Source organism: Eutrigla gurnardus (genome assembly GCF_963514095.1).
Source record: "Eutrigla gurnardus genome assembly, chromosome: 23".
Classification (NCBI taxonomy): Eukaryota; Metazoa; Chordata; class Actinopteri; order Perciformes; family Triglidae; genus Eutrigla; species Eutrigla gurnardus.
This window is the reverse complement of record NC_139934.1, coordinates 1875628-1892610: the sequence shown is the minus strand read 5'-3', so window position 1 is coordinate 1892610 and position 16983 is coordinate 1875628. Positions and strand designations below refer to the sequence as shown.

The 16983-nt window shown below is 44.2% G+C and overlaps 2 protein-coding genes and 1 pseudogene across 3 annotated transcripts; 1 reads left to right on the top strand and 2 right to left on the bottom strand.

Annotated features, from left to right (window-relative positions):
* Positions 1-1740: 1740 nt before the first annotated feature.
* On the top strand, positions 1741-2457 carry LOC311009067 (PRELI domain-containing protein 1, mitochondrial pseudogene; annotated as a pseudogene). The gene is made up of 2 exons: positions 1741-1832; positions 2142-2457. The product of its transcript is annotated as a PRELI domain-containing protein 1, mitochondrial pseudogene (transcript).
* Positions 2458-3745: 1288 nt separating this feature from the next.
* LOC311008819 (selection and upkeep of intraepithelial T-cells protein 8-like) lies at positions 3746-11178 on the bottom strand. Its single transcript, XM_084002730.1, has 12 exons — positions 11000-11178; positions 8226-8496; positions 7954-8009; positions 7677-7883; positions 7423-7497; positions 7101-7250; positions 6765-6803; positions 6437-6523; positions 6228-6312; positions 5412-5529; positions 5199-5337; positions 3746-4468 (listed from the first exon to the last, which is right to left on the bottom strand). Exons 1-12 carry the CDS (start codon positions 11058-11060, stop codon positions 4329-4331), a joined length of 1428 nt encoding a protein of 475 aa, XP_083858856.1. The 5' UTR covers positions 11061-11178; the 3' UTR covers positions 3746-4328.
* A 1476-nt stretch (positions 11179-12654) lies between these two features.
* Positions 12655-16947, bottom strand: LOC311009066 (uncharacterized protein; the record flags this gene model as incomplete). The annotated part of the gene is made up of 6 exons (XM_084003040.1): positions 16367-16947; positions 15629-15724; positions 15322-15513; positions 14542-14637; positions 14222-14416; positions 12655-14112 (listed from the first exon to the last, which is right to left on the bottom strand). Exons 1-6 carry the CDS (start codon positions 16523-16525, stop codon positions 12655-12657), a joined length of 2196 nt encoding a protein of 731 aa, XP_083859166.1. The 5' UTR covers positions 16526-16947.
* Positions 16948-16983: the final 36 nt, after the last annotated feature.

The following is a 16983-nucleotide window of genomic DNA, read 5'->3' as shown; positions in this document are numbered from 1 at the left end:
CATGAGGAGAGAGAGAGAGAACAGAAAGACATGAGAGAGAGAGAGAGAGAGACTATAGAAAGACATCAGGAGAGAGAGAGACTATATAAAGACATGGGGAGAGAGAGACTATAGAAAGACACCAGGAAAGAGAGAGAATATAGAAAGACGAGAGAGAGAGAGAGAGAGAGACTATAGAGAGACACCAGGAGAGAGAGGGGTATTCCTACTACCATCCATCATTAGCTCCAGCTCCTCCAGGGCAGAACCGCGGGGCTTAAGTCCAGACCTCCCTCCCTTTTCTCCTCAGGGAGGCTTTCCAGGTCCTCCTCGGGGAGCCCAGACCTGTTCCCAGACCAGATGAGATACACGATCCTTGCAGCGTCCCCAAGAGGGCCTCTTCCCAGTTCGACGTGGAAAACTTCTACTTCTCAACTGGCCCCCCATGAATGAACAGAAAGCTGGGTCACGTTCTGAAGGACAGAACCGCATCATCTGCAAAGATGCTACAATGTTAGCATAGCCTAGTACCCGTCAATCCAGGGTCCATCCAGAAAACAAGCAATTTAAGAGTAGTTCTCTTGTCTTCTTGGACAGACCTAACAAAGCAGGACTACAGACGTTTTACAAATCAGCATCATTATGTGTTTCATTCTCATCCTTTTTTATACTTTTATTGCAATCAAATCACTTGCGATCATTGTAGATCATCCTGCGGTCAAACTTTCACAAGTAACCCAAGGCAAATAATGGCTTTGCCTTTGGTGTGAACACGGCATCATACTTCCTCCATCGCTGCTTTAATTTCATTCAGGAATTCAACTCTGGTTGACTCGTCATCACAAATTAACCACATGCCAATTTAGCACCTGTTCACCAAACTCCATTAGGAAATCACGCATTTGAACAGTGGTACGCTTGCCAGGAAAGTAGCATTCAGAGGAAAACACAAACTTTAAACGTCACCACGTAGAATTCAATAAAAAAAAATCATGATTTAAAATCTCACACACACAGTTAACCATACCAAACACCAGCCTTTAAACACAATGATTAAAGACGGCCATCTAGTGGGGGAAAGTGGGAAGTACACAGGTGCTGCTATGATGATCACCTGACTTAGTTTATTCATTTCGTTCTTTCCTTTTCTCTGCGGCTGCGAATCTAAATCCACGAAACCTGCCGTGTGTCTCTTCCTGCCGACACATCGTGGTCCTCTCGGCTTTTAACGCCGCGCTGCTGGAAACCAAAGGCCGCAGGTACGTTAGCTCCTCGGTTAGCCCTTAGCTGTGAGCGCTAGCTTCCTCGTAAGCTAACATCCGACGTAGGGGGGCTAACTAACGTAAACTGAAAGGGGTCAAAGGCTAACCGAGGTCAGGTCATGAGGTTATCTCATTTAGCGTTAATAAACGGCGTCGACGCTATGAGCTCTGACGTCAGCCGCCGTGTTAAAGTGTTTCGTGTCCTGCCTGCTATAAAAGTAACATGGCGGCGCCTGATCCACAGGCGTTGGTGGTATAGTGGTGAGCATAGCTGCCTTCCAAGCAGTTGACCCGGGTTCGATTCCCGGCCAACGCATACGTTTTTTTTTTTTTTAGCGGCTCACTGCGTGCTACTATGTGATGATACAGTGTTAATAAACACGTAAAAAATTCATAAAATATGTATTTGTCTCGTTGCTTTTCCCCCCTACAGCTCCTGAATGCATCAGCTGTAAGTGTGTGTGTGTGTGTGTGTGTGTGTGTGTGTGTGTGTGTGGACATGGGGAGACATTTCCACAGTGAGGTGGACATTACAAGTCCCTGGCATCAGGTGCTGACCGCCTTCTGGCAGCGCTATCCCAACCCATACAGGTGAGTACAGGTGAGTACAGGTGAGTACAGGTACCCCCCCCCCCCCAAAAAAAGTCCCAGTGTCTTAAAAACTTCACTTTCCAAAAAATGTCCTCACATTAATGTCCTCTTCCCACCCCAACAATGTTATAAGTTGGAAGTAAAGTAAGAATGTCGATTTAAAAAATAAACTAGTCTTTGCACTCTCCTTTTCAAAAACTTTCCAGGTGCCTTTCCAAGAAAAAATATCTTTTTTCATTACAGAAAATTCTTAAAATGTCCTCATGTTCCAAAAGTCCTCACTAAAAAGGTCTGAAACTGGAATCAGAGAGAGACTATACGTGCTCTGTGTGTGTGTGTGTGTGTCAACGGCCACGTCCTATACCGCGAGGTCACCCCTAGCAACCACCTGTTGTCACGGCGCCTGCTGACCAAGACCAACCGGCTGCCGGGCTGGGCGGAGCGGGTCTTCCCCGCTCACATGACCCGGGCCGTCTACGTCCTGGAGGACTCCGTCGTGGACCCGCAGGCCCACACCCTCAGGACCAGGACCTGGAACCTGAACCACAACGCGCTGATGGTCAGAGGCACACGTTCACACATCGTCTGTGTTCATCATTCAAACGGTCACCTGCTGGGGTTTTGAATGAGTTGTTTTCTTGTCCAGGAATGTTGCATCCGATCAGATCTGGGGTCAGTTTGTTCGTTGATTGTTGTCCAGAAGCATGTAACCAGATGAGCACCATCGCCCTCTGGTGGTCAAACCGGCTACTGTGACAACGACTAAATCAACCGAATGACATTTTTTTAACATCTTTTGCTTCACAATAAAAGCCACCCTGTTTGTCCCGTTGAAGTCTTTTAATGTGAAAATAACAATCCTCAGCCTTGCAGCTGAAGTGAGGGAGGTCACAGTGCATGATGGGAATGTTTATCAGTCATGGTCTGTCAAACATTAACCAGCAGAGGGCGACATAATATGAAACAAATGTGAAATACATGGCAGAGTAACTGGGCTTTAAGGCCAAAAACCAAGATGGCAACAGCCTAAAACCAAGATGGCGACGGCCAAAAACCAAGATGGCAACAGCCAAAAACCAAGATGACAACAGCCTAAAACCAAGATGGCAACAGCCAAAAACCAAGATGGCAACAGCCTAAAACCAAGATGGCAACAGCCAAAAACCAAGATGGCAACAGCCTAAAACCAAGATGGCAACAGCCAAAAACCAAGATGGCAACAGCCTAAAACCAAGATGGCAACAGCCAAAAACCAAGATGGCAACAGCCAAAAACCAAGATGGCAACAGCCTAAAACCAAGATGGCAACAGCCAAAAACCAAGATGGCAACAGCCTAAAACCAAGATGGTATCAGATAAAAACCAAGATGGCAACAGCCAAAAACCAAGATGGCAACAGCCAAAAACCAAGATGGTATCAGATAAAAACCAAGATGGCAACAGCCTAAAACCAAGATGGCAACAGCCAAAAACCAAGATGGCAACAGCCTAAAACCAAGATGGTATCAGATAAAAACCAAGATGGCAACAGCCTAAAACCAAGATGGCAACAGCCAAAAACCAAGATGGCAACAGCCTAAAACCAAGATGGCAACAGCCTAAAACCAAGATGGTATCAGATAAAAACCAAGATGGCGACGGCCAAAAACCAAGATGGCGATGAGCAAAAACCAAGATGGCGACGAGCAAAAACCAAGATGGCGACGGCCAAAAACCAAGATGGCGACGGCCAAAAACCAAGATGGCGACGGCCAAAAATCAAGATGGTGGCAGATAAAAACCAAGGTGGCGACGGTCAAAATGCGGGACTTGAGGCTTCTAAAGCGTAGTCCCGAAACAACAGAATAATAACCACGGCAACCGCGTCCACGTCTTCCATACAGGCAGAGGTAAGTACAGGTAACACGAGTCACTGTCACAAAGTCAGCAGCTTTATTCAAACATTTTACAGTCGAGGACATTTTTGGCACAAAAGATAATAAACCGTCTGCTTCATACAAACAGTATATTACTGACTTTAACACTGGTGCATGTCGATAAAGGGAACACAAATAGAATAAACAGTCATCTGCATACAACGTCTCAATCCTGTCAGAACAATAAGATATGATGCAACTTTAAATACACAAATTCATGAAACGATAAATAAATGCATAGTTCACAGTGAAGATTCACCTCCGTGACTTTGATCTGAAAGGCGTCAGGGAAATGACGATTTCCACAAAACCGGCCGTTATTACTAGAAAATATATCCTGAAAAGTAACACTTGCTGTATCATCCTTTAAAAAAAAATCTTCAGGAGTATTCTCCGACAAAGAAAACTGACTTATTTACATCGCTTCCATACGAAATGATTTCGGACATTTAAAAGCTTAAAAAGATGACGGTCGTCACCTTCATTAAACACTTAAAAATACTGCCTGGTTACTGGGAGTGAGCTGAAGAACAGAAAGCTACCTCCAAACACTGACGCGAAAGGAGAGGGGATCCGACATTCAGAAGCCGTTGTCGGCGAACCACTGCGCTCTGGCGACCACGTCGTTGGTGAAGTCGCCGTACGGCGTTGCAGTGTCCAGATCTTTGTAGTCCAGATTAATGACTCGGTCCTCGCCGGCGATGTAGCAAGCCAGCGCTCCTGAAACGCAGAGATCATGCTCAGGTATGTAAAGACAACAGTAACAGTAATCACAACGGAGGCCTCACCTGTAACCATTATGCTAAGCTAACTGTTTCCCCCCAGTTTCCAGTCTTTATGCTAAGCTAAGATAGCCATATCTGCTTGTTTCAAGTCCACATGCTAAGCTAGCCATTTCCCTCAATTTCCATTCCTCGTGCTAAGCTAGCTGTTTCCCCGATTCCTGTCTTTATGCTAAGCTAGCTGTTTTCCCCTGTTTCCAGCCTTTATGCTAAGCTAAGCTAGCCATTTCCCTGGTTTCCAGTCTTCATGTCAAGCTACCCGTTTCCTCCTAGTTTAGATTCTTTATGCTAAACTCAGCTAGCTGCTTCCCCTCTTTATGCTAAGCTCAACTAGCTGTTTCCCCTTGTTTCCAGTCTTTATGCTAAGCTAAGCTACCCATTTCCCCGGATTCCAGTCTTCATGCTAAGCTACCCGTTTCCTCCTAGTTTACAATCTTTATGCTGAACTACGCTAGCTGTTTCCCCTCTTAATGCTAAGCTCAACTAGCTTTATGCTGAGCTAGGTTGCTAAGCTAGCTGGTGTGACAGGTATCCCTCTGAAGTGACTGTTCTGTCGTTTCAGCTCAATTAAAGTCATTTTCCAGCTGGTTGCAGCTTTAAAATGAACAAAAATGACTCTTGAGTTTGAGAATCTCGGTCGATCTGAAGACGTCTCTTTGGACCGTCACCTTTCAGCCGCTGTTCATCGGTCCAGTCTGGATGCTTCCTCTTCATGGTCATGATGGGCTGGATGAGGAAGGTGACTCCCTGGTCCAAGTGCTCCCTGCTGTACGGACCTCCTTTCTTTGCGTGGTATTGCTGATGGATCTGCAGCAAAAGGACACCTCAAACCTCCGTGTTTTTTCTTTAGGGGACATAAACCACAGCAAACACCCACAGACCTGCATGAGGCCGAAGCAGTTGTTGTCATACATCCCGTAGCCGTCGGGGCTCAGGGCGCGCCCAGCCCGAGACTGCCTGGAGATGATGGCGGCGATCAGAGCGGGGTGGAGACGGAGCCTGCAGGACACCACAGCGAGCGTTGGCGGGACTTAAACAAATACACCTTCTCACATAGTTTCCTATTATAAGATACGATTCTAGAATATTCAGTGTTCGAGTAGATAAAAGTCTAGAAAGAAACACAAAACGTCGACAAAGAAAATAAAAACTACAAAGAGATGCAAAACGACTACAAAGAAAATAGAAACTACAAAGAGATGCAAAATGACTACAAAGAGATGCAAAACGACTACAAAGAAAATAGAAACTACAAAGAGACGCAAACGACTACAAAGAAAATAAAAACTACAAAGAGACGCCAAACGACTACAAAGAAAATAGGAACTACAAAGAGACGCCAAACGACTACAAAGAAAATAAAAACTACAAAGAGACGCCAAACAACTACAAAGAAAATAGAAACTACAAAGAGACGCCAAACGACTACAAAGAAAATAAAAACTACAAAGAGACGCCAAACGACTACAAAGAAAATAGAAACTACAAAGAGACGCCAAACGACTACAAAGAAAATAGAAACTACAAAGAGACGCAAAACGACTACAAAGAGTTGCAAAACGACTACAGAGAGAATAAAAACTACAGAGACGCAAAACAACTACATAGCGATCCAAAACGACCACGAGACACACGACGACCACAAGCGGCACCAGCACGTTTGACAACATTAAGTGTGAGGTTTCCATTGGCCGTACTTTCGTCCCACGGTGATGATGTTATTTCTGTACATCAGCATCTCCGCCAGGTCTTGTTCTGCCATCTGGTGGGAGGCCTCGACCCCTGAAACAGTCAGAGACAACAGGCTCCACCCATCAGAAACTGCTGGACCTCCAGGTCTACTACACACCGTGACATCTGCTACGTCACCGCGGTAACGGCGTCCTGAATGAGACCATGAACCGACCTCTGCCCGCCACCTCGTTGGCTCTGGCGATTGCTTCAGAGGCTCCCGTTGTCTCCACCTTCCTGATGTCTCCGTACTTTGAAAAACCTGGAGGACACACACACCTGTCCATCACCGTCTACCTGCTGTCCCTTCTGAGCCACCTTGAACTTTGACCTGATTCTCAGATTCCCCATGTCCCATCTTTATGCTAGGCTAGCTGTTACCCCGTTTCGATATGCTAAGCTAAGCTAGCCGTCTCCAGTACTCTAGAGTTCCTGGACCGGTTCAAACCTGATTTCTGAATCAGATAACGATGATGACATCATACATTGAAAAGGCGACTCACCGTCTGGATTCCCTCGGCCCACCGCTCTGTACCAGACCACTGTAAGCACACAGCGTTTATGTTAACATGGTTTTTGTATATTTTTCTAGTGATTTGAATAAATAAATAAAAACATTTCAGTAAAAATTAAGTCTCTTCTGCTCATTGCTGCATTTTAACTCACTCATTGAGTATATATAGTAAAATTGCTAATCGAGGTTACAGCACAATTCATAGTAATTGACTTTCAGCCAGTAATATGTTCTATTAGTATACAATATTATACTATTACTATAGTACTATCCCAAAATGACTGCATGGTTTTGTGCTGTCCATGAAGACACAGCGGAGGCCGACCTGTCAGACGATCAGTCACTGAAAGACGCAGCCTCCTGTTCAGCATCACCAGACAGACGAAGACCACCACGGCAAGGACCACGAAGACCACGATGAGGACCCACGCCAGACCAGATCCGAGTCCTTCCTTCGCCGGGAGTCTGACCTCGTCTGCAAAACAGTCGGAGGAGAAAAAGTGACATAAACATCCTCTTCTTTTATTCCAGTCTTCATCAAAACCCGGCACCTACATTACCCACAATGGAGTATTTTTACACCGTAGTATTAGTACTTTTACTCACGAGTACTGTTACTCTGCTCATTTGAGTATCTGAAGATTTACCTGTGACGTAAACTTTGTTCTCATTAAACAGACTCGTTCCAGGTATCTCCACTCTACAGATCACAGCCCCACTTCCTGTCGGCGTCATTGTGACCGAAGAAGAGGAGGAGGAGGAGGAGGGAGAAGAAGAGGAGGAGGAGGAGGGAGAAGAGGAGGAGGAGGAGGAGGGAGAAGAAGAAGAGGAGGAGGGAGAAGGCTTTCAGTCTTTTCTTGTTAAAATAGAAAACAAAAATCAGGTTTATTTGGTGGGTCACCTCCGGCTGTCGCCACGGCAACGAGAGCCCTGACAGCATACAGGTGGTCCGGTCCCACTGAGGAGTTGGTCTGAGCATCCAGGACACTCCTGCTGGAGTTCATTAGGAGGACCCGCGGCTCCAGAGTCCAGCCGCTGGACTCACACTGGACCAGCAGCTGGTTGTCTGCAGACCAGCGGACGGACAGGTCCACCTCAGGCACCTGGACTGCACACAAACACACCGTCAGGATCCAGACCACCAGGAGAAAAACCTGCTGCAAACTTCATCCTCTTACCAACACGGAGCGAGACCAGGACCTTGTCCACAGACCCCCCCGTCACCCGGACACACCTGCATTAGGACCGGAGATCATGTCAATAAATAATAAGTACACGAATAAATAAACACACAATATGCACAATATTCAGACTCAAACAGGGCAACATTTAAATAAAAAAAATTAAAAAATAACCCTCACAAACTTTACTTCCGTTCAAAGAGACATCCTGCAAATGTATTTATTAATAAATAAATAAATAATAAGAATAAGAATAAGAATAAGAATACAGGTAGGTGCCGCTGTCCTGCTGTTGGACGTCACCCAGCGTCAGGGAGCCGTTCTCCAATATGGCCGTCCTCCCCGCATACTCCGCCGCCTTCTCCTTCACCAGCTCCTTTCCATCGCGCACCACGCACGCCGTGACCTGCGACGAGCCGGTGACCCGCGACCACTCCACCGCCGTGACGCCGGCCGGCGAGCCACGGCCGCACGGCAGGATGACGTCAGCACCGACGGCCGCGTACGCTCGGCCAGGTGAGTCCGTCGGCAGAGGGTTACCTAGACAACGTGGAGCGACAGCCAATCAGAGCGCTAATATAACAGAGTATGTATACCGTGTGGTATTAGTACTTTTACTATAACAGAGTATGTATACTGTGTGGTATTAGTACTTTTACTAGAACAGAGTATGTATACTGTGTGGTATTAGTACTTTTACTATAACAGAGTATGTACACTGTATGGTATTAGTACTTTTACTATAACAGAGTATGTACACTGTATGGTATTAGTACTTTTACTAGAACAGAGTATTTATACTGTGTGGAATTAGTACTTCAACTACAACAGAGTATGTAATGTATACTGTGTGGTATTAGTACTTTTACGATAACAGAGTATGTATACTGTGTGGTATTAGTACTTTTACTATAACAGAGTATGTATACTGTGTGGTATTAGTACTTTTACGATAACAGAGTATGTATACTGTGTGGTATTAGTACTTTTACTATAACAGAGTATGTATACTGTGTGGTATTAGTACTTTTACTAGAACAGAGTATGTATACTGTGTGGTATTAGTACTTTTACTAGAACAGAGTATGTATACTGTGTGGTATTAGTACTTTTACTAGAACAGAGTATGTATACTGTGTGGTATTAGTACTTTTACTAGAACAGAGTATGTATACTGTGTGGTATTAGTACTTTTACTATAACAGAGTATGTACACTGTATGGTATTAGTACTTTTACTAGAACAGAGTATGTATACTGTGTGGTATTAGTACTTTTACTAGAACAGAGTATGTATACTGTGTGGTATTAGTACTTTTACTAGAACAGAGTATGTATACTGTGTGGTATTAGTACTTTTACTATAACAGAGTATGTACACTGTATGGTATTAGTACTTTTACTATAACAGAGTATGTACACTGTATGGTATTAGTACTTTTACTAGAACAGAGTATTTATACTGTGTGGAATTAGTACTTCAACTACAACAGAGTATGTATAGTGTGTGGTATTAGTACTTTTACTAGAACAGAGTATGTAATGTATACTGTGTGGTATTAGTACTTTTACGATAACAGAGTATGTATACTGTGTGGTATTAGTACTTTTACTAGAACAGAGTATGTATACTGTGTGGTATTAGTACTTTTACTAGAACAGAGTATGTATACTGTGTGGTATTAGTACTTTTACTAGAACAGAGTATGTATACTGTGTGGTATTAGTACTTTTACTATAACAGAGTATGTATACTGTGTGGTATTAGTACTTTTACTATAACAGAGTATGTACACTGTATGGTATTAGTACTTTTACTATAACAGAGTATTTATACTGTGTGGAATTAGTACTTCAACTACAACAGAGTATGTATAGTGTGTGGTATTAGTACTTTTACTAGAACAGAGTATGTAATGTATATTGTGTGGTATTAGTACTTTTACGATAACAGAGTATGTATACTGTGTGGTATTAGTACTTTTACTATAACAGAGTATGTATACTGTGTGGTATTAGTACTTTTACTAGAACAGAGTATGTAAACTGTGTGGTATTAGTACTTTTACTAGAACAGAGTATGTATACTGTGTGGTATTAGTATTTTTACTAGAACAGAGTATGTATACTGTGTGGTATTAGTACTTTTACTAGAACAGAGTATGTATACTGTGTGGTATTAGTACTTTTACTAGAACAGAGTATGTATACTGTGTGGTATTAGTACTTTTACTAGAACAGAGTATGTATACTGTGTGGTATTAGTACTTTTACTATAACAGAGTATGTACACTGTATGGTATTAGTACTTTTACTATAACAGAGTATGTACACTGTATGGTATTAGTACTTTTACTAGAACAGAGTATTTATACTGTGTGGAATTAGTACTTCAACTACAACAGAGTATGTATAGTGTGTGGTATTAGTACTTTTACTAGAACAGAGTATGTAATGTATATTGTGTGGTATTAGTACTTTTACGATAACAGAGTATGTATACTGTGTGGTATTAGTACTTTTACTAGAACAGAGTATGTATACTGTGTGGTATTAGTACTTTTACTAGAACAGAGTATGTATACTGTGTGGTATTAGTACGTTTACTAGAACAGAGTATGTATACTGTGTGGTATTAGTACGTTTACTAGAACAGAGTATGTATACTGTGTGGTATTAGTACTTTTACTATAACGGAGTATGTAATGTATACTGTGTGGTATTAGTACTTTTGCTAGAACAGAGTATATATAGTGTGTGGTATTAGTACTTTTACTAAAACAGAGTATTTAGACTGTGTGGTATTAGTACTTTTACTAAAACAGAGTATTTAGACTGTGTGGTATTAGTACTTTTAATAGAACAGAGTATTTAGACTGTGTGGTATTAGTACGTTTACTAAAACAGAGTATTGTTAATGTGTGGTACAAGTACGTTTAATATAACAGAGTATGTATACTGTGTGCTATTAGTACTTTACGGTCGTCCTCCGCCATAACGGAAGTAACGGAAAACGGTAACGGTAAACCAACGCTTTTACTGACCTGCCGCACGGTGAACCACCAAAGACCAGAAGAGGAGGACGCTGAATCCGGTTCGCTTCATGTCGGCGGATGAAGAAGCGAACCAGTTCGGGTCCGAGTTAAATAACGGACCGAGGACACGAACCCGCGGTGGTTAACAACGGGTTGAATGTGAAAGTAAAGTTGCATTCAAGACGCTTCAGAGCATGCGCGGAACGGATCAGCTGATGTACGATCTGAAGGTCCTTAAAGCTACACTGTATAGAAGTCTATGAGAAAATGGTCCTACTTCTCTCTTGATGTATTACCTCAGTAAACATTGTAATCATGAGTTTATGGTCTCAATCTCTAGTTTCAAGTCTTCTTCAATCCAGCATGATGTTCATTTAGTACATTATGGTCCATTTAGAGTCCACCAGACCAGAAAGCAGGGGATGCTTTAGGGGGCGGGGCTTCAAAATAAAAAGGTAAGGTTGGCTAATGTAATATAGAAACATCATAGTCCATTTGTTCTGGACGGAACGATAATTACCATCGGTCTATATCAAGTGTACGTAGATTACAGATTCAAATGACGTACACGAGCACCACCTAATACATGTCCAGCTGTTATAAATAAAGGATTACGTACCATCCGTTAGTGAAAGTGTCCTCTTCTCCGCCAGGTTGAAAGGCTCTGGTCACCTCCAACTTGGGAACGCTGCGATTTCCAAGTCGGTTTCTAGTATTTATCACAATTCCGATAACACATGAAGGCAGCATGACACATATCGGCAAAGCTGACCTTGAATCATGGAAGCTAACTTACGGTAGTTGTTAGCTCGCCAGAAGCCAGTCGTCACCTTTTAAACTGAGCTCAACTGGCTTCTTGTGAAACATCAGACTGGGAACGACGAACACGGAAAGGGAAGTCATGTTGAACCTTGACCCCGGAGGACTTTTGTACGTCAGACGTCGTTGGTAAGTCGATGTTAGCGAATAACAGGAAGCACACTTTATTGCGTCCACGCATTACTTCCTGAGACCGTTAGCGCTCAGGCTAACCTTGGAGCCTGAATTAGCTTTTTTTGGTGGAGCTAAAATAAGCAGAATTTACAATACGCGGTACAATTTGATGACAACAATTGTGCCGGAAATTCCGGATATTGCAGATATTTATTATAATAATTTAACAAAATTCTCATAAAGCGGTTTGTTTTGTTAATTATTGCTTCGTGAATTTACTTATTAAAGTATTTTTAAGATTCAAACATTAAGACTTGCTTCTCTTGTTTTTTTTCTCTCGTCAACCGACTTTTCTCAGATCTGTTAGTCGTGATCAAATTTTTTTTTCACAAATCCCCCAAAACACACATCTGCATTTCACACAAGTTTTATTCAAACATCTGGAGATAAACATGAAGGTCAAAGGTCAGAGATCGCCTTGATCTGAACACATGAAGCTGCGTAAAGTTGAGAGTTTGTATTGAAGCTGCAGATTTCTGTTTAATAGAAACGCTGCGACCCGTCTCTTGGGAGTTGTAGTTTTTTTGCATCTCACAAATTCATTGACGATAACTTAGCTATAAGAACGAAGTCTGTGGTTCGGCCTCGTCGGTCTCACAATAAATATAAATACGGGAGCTTCACTGACGACAGAAAGACAGGAAGTGATGCGGGTCCTTGCACCAACGACGTCACTCAGTTGCTTCGCCCTTGGTGGGTGTGGTCACGCCCCAGGGCATGCTGGGTAAGTAGTGTGCCAGCCACTCTCCCCAGCTGCTCCTGGGCACCGCCGCCACCTCCTCCCCTCCTGCACCTCTTTTCACCTCCCACCCCCCCACCACCCAGTCCAGCTCCTCCCTCCCTCCCTCCGCCTCCTCCGTCTCCTCCCTCAGGATTACGCTGTAGCGCTTTCTGGAAACTCCTCCTTCACTTCTCTCCTCTCCTCGCCTCCTCCCTCCATCTTTTACGGAGACCTGACACTCCTCTGTGACGCCCCTCCACCCCTCTATCTCCTGCTCTTTGCTCAACATACGGTACAAGGACTTCCTGTACACTCCCTTCTCCCCCGTCCCTCCTCCTTCCTCTCTCGTTGCTCCTCCTCCTCTTCCTGTCGGCTCCAGAGTGACAAGGAGTCTTTCACTCCCTCCTTCACCTTCCCTCTCAGAGGCTTCTCCTCCCTCTTTGTGGATGAACATCACAGAGCGATACAGCTCCATGCCTCCTCCTCCTCCTCCTCCCACCGCCTCTCTTTCTTCCCTCCCGTTATAACATAACAGCCTCATGACCTCACCTCCTCCTCTTCTCGCCAGTGTCATGCTCAGCGGCTTGTAAATCCTCCTGTACCAAACGATCAGACCTGCCAGAGTCACCAATATGCACGCCATCGACACCGCGCACAGCAGCAGGCACCCTGCAAACAACCAAAAACAGAACGTCCCAGCACCTCGGGCAGCACTTATTTCAAAGCCGGCGGGGGTCAAAGTGGCGGTCGGTGCGTCAGCGGCGGCCGTGGATCGGGGTTTAGTCGGCATCATGTTGGCAGGACTTTCAGTTGAGGGTCTGCCTGAAGGAACGGTGGAATGAGGAGCCAAGGTAATAGTGGGAACAGGAGTAGTAGTGGTAGAAGTAGTTGTGGTAATAGGAGTAGTAGTAGAAGTAGTTGTGGGAATAGGAGTAGTCATAGTAGTAGAAGGAGGAGTAGTAGTAGTAGTAGTAGAAGTAGTAGTGGGAGTAGGAGTAGTATAAGTAGTTGTGGGAATAGGAGCAGTAGTAGTAGGAGTAGTTGTAGTAGAAGTAGTTGTGGGAATAGGAGTAGTCATAGTATTAGAAGGAGGAGTGGGAGCAGGAGTAGTAGAAGTAGTTGTGGTAATAGGAGTAGTAGTAGAAGTAGTTGTGGGAATAGGAGTAGTCATAGTAGTAGAAGGAGGAGTAGTAGTAGTAGTAGAAGTAGTAGTGGGAGTAGTAGTAGTAGGAGTAGTTGTGGGAATAGGAGCAGTAGTAGTAGTAGTAGTAGGAGGAGTAGTAGTAGTAGGAGTAGTTGTGGGAATAGGAGTAGTTGCATCTGGTTCTTCATCTTCTCCTGAACACAGATCAGAATTACCCAGATTTACTAAAGGTGTGCCTTTATGCCGCGGAGGAGAGTCGCACACCTGAGAACAGATAGCAAAAAGCCACAGTAAGCCAAAATTAATCATTTTGCCAAACTCATTTTTTGGCTTTACTTCTTGTTTGGTGCCATTTCCTGCTTGGGATACTCACCACACTTTCTCCATCCGGGTCCCTGGACGAGCGGGGAAAGGGAGAGCCAGTATGGATGTAGACATTGAAATCGTATTCATCAAGGTATCCGTGGAAGTAAGTCAGTGAACAAAAGCAGGCCCAAGGATTGGCTGAGAGGAAGAGGTACGGCACATCCACCCTCGGACTGAACCAATTATCTGGCATCAGCTTGATCTTAAATGAAAAGGAAATTACCTGTAACCTTCGCCCTCTACAGGCGAGAAGCTGCTGTCACCAGTGAGCTACAGTAAAATAAAATCAAAATGGAACAGTACTTTCAAAGCTCTGTGTTCTCCCACCTTGTTGTCCTCCAGGTAGAGGGTCTCTATGACCGGGAGGGGGCGGAGCATGAGATCAGGAAGCACCTTGATATGATTGGATGACAAGTCTAGGATCTAGAGGACAGAACCACCAGTCAGAAGAGAAGCAATGATGGGTTGGGCATACGTTCCTGTCCTTTTAACTAATCTATCTTCACGGTATGCGTCCTAACATCCAGACAAGCTACCTTCATGGTAGTTTGCACCCTTGTTTCCTAACAAGCTAACTTAAAGGTATATGTCCTAACTTCGTAACAAGCTAGTCCTAACAAGGTACTTCCACAGCATGCGTTCTAACAAGGTACCTTCACAGCATGCGTCCTAACAAGGTACCTGCACAGATGCGTCCTGCCAAGGTACCTTCACAGCATGCATCCTAACAAGGTACCTTCACGGCATGGGTCCTAACAAGGTACCTTCACGGCATGGGTCCTAACAAGGTACCTTCACGGCATGGGTCCTAACAAGGTACCTTCACAGCATGCGTCCTGCCAAGGTCCTAAAAAGGAATGTCCTAACTCCCTATCAAGCTACTTTTACAGGACGCATCCTTATTTTCCAAACAAACTACCTCCATGTTCTCCATATTCATAATCTGCATCCTAATAAATCTAGTATTCAACCTTCCTGGTTTGCTTTGTAACTTTCTAACATGCAAACTTCACAGTATGATAACAACATGCTAGGTGCGTCCCAACTTCCAAACTCTCAGTTATTGCTAGCAGGCTACATTCACACCATGCATGCTAACATACTGACCTCCAGCTGGCCGAGTCCAGAGAAGGCGTGGTTGCTCAGGGATTCCATGGCGTTGTGGTCCAGGTAGAGTTCAGTCAGGGCAGGGCAGGCAGAGAAGGAACCGTCAGAGAGGCTCACCAGACGGTTGGACCCCAGCCGGAGAACCGAGAGGCTGGGCAGGATCGGAGTCACGCTGGAGGGCACCTCCGGAATCTGGAGACAAGAAGTCACCAAACCTTTACATTCTAAATATTTACAAAACTATTTCATATTGATTGTGGATATCAACCGGTTTCAACGTATTGACTCAGTATTCATTTTTAGGCACCTTGTTGCCCCTGAGGTCGATCTCATAGATCGCTGGGAAGATCTGGAAGGAGGACCAGGACAGAGTGGAGAACAGGTTGTTGGGAAACAACATAACCTGAAAACAGAGCGAGAGAGGGAGATGAAAAGAAAGACTCAGGGTTTCCTGTCAAGTTGTCATCATGAGTCTGATACAGGAAGCTCGTGTCTCCGCTGTGGTCGGATCCCGTCAGTCAAACACTTTCCAGCTGATCATATTGTCCCTTCTGAAAGTTATTTATGGAAGAACAACGATATTTGGATCACCAAATAAAGTCGCTCTCTACAACAGAAATGTGCAAGTAAAACCCTCCGTTTCCTGAGAGCCACGACGACAACGCCTGCATTTAAAAGGGATGAAAGTAAAGAATAACTAAATAAACTCAACATCATAATCTACATTATTAAGTTATACTGTCTCTCTCCATTTAAACATTCATGTCTGTGCTGCTCAGTAAATTCTACATATTGCTTCATCATTCTACCAAATTATGTTCTGTAAATTAACAAGCAAATTGTAATTAAAAATTGCCAAAATTTGTAATTTTTTTTGTGGGAATGTATTATTTTAAAATGTTTTGATCATAATGTGATTTGAAAGTTTCTGCTACATAAAGACATATCCCATGTTAATATAGTCATTATTTGATTAAGAATCTACTTTTAAATGTTACATTTTCATCTTTTAACCCGATCGCTGTCGTCTTGGTCCGGGTGTTACCTTGGTCGTGGGTTCGAATCCCTTCACAACGTCGCTGAAGCCGAGCGCCGTGCAGTTCTCCCTCTCCCGGTGGTCCTTGTCCCGGTCCCTGCGGCAACCGGCCCACGCTGTAACCGTGGCAACGTGGGAGGAGAGGAGGACTATGATAAAGAGCTGCATTCTGAGAAGACTCCAGAGAGACTGAGTCCAGGAGGAGAAACCAGGAGCCCTGAAGACACTCGCTTATCACCGGAGCAGGAAGCATCAGCTGACAGTCGCCGGGCAGGAAGTGAGACAGGAATCAGCTGTGTTCGGCCGATAGCACGTTTCTCTTGATATGTTTGTTCTCTTCAGCTTCCTCCTTGGGTTTATCAGCTCATGAGTCCAGAGACCAGACTATATGAGGAACCAGAGACTGTCTGTGGTCCCCCAGAGGTCTAGATAGTAGCTCACATTAGTCCAGAGACCAGACCTGACTATGTGGAGGAACCAGAGACTGTCTGTGGTCCCCCAGAGGTCTAGATAGTAGCTCACATTAGTCCAGACACCAGACCAGACTATGTGGAGGAACCAGAGACTGTCTGTGGTCCAAACAACAAGGTCTCTGCTGTATTTATGTCTAGATGACCTTATTTGGA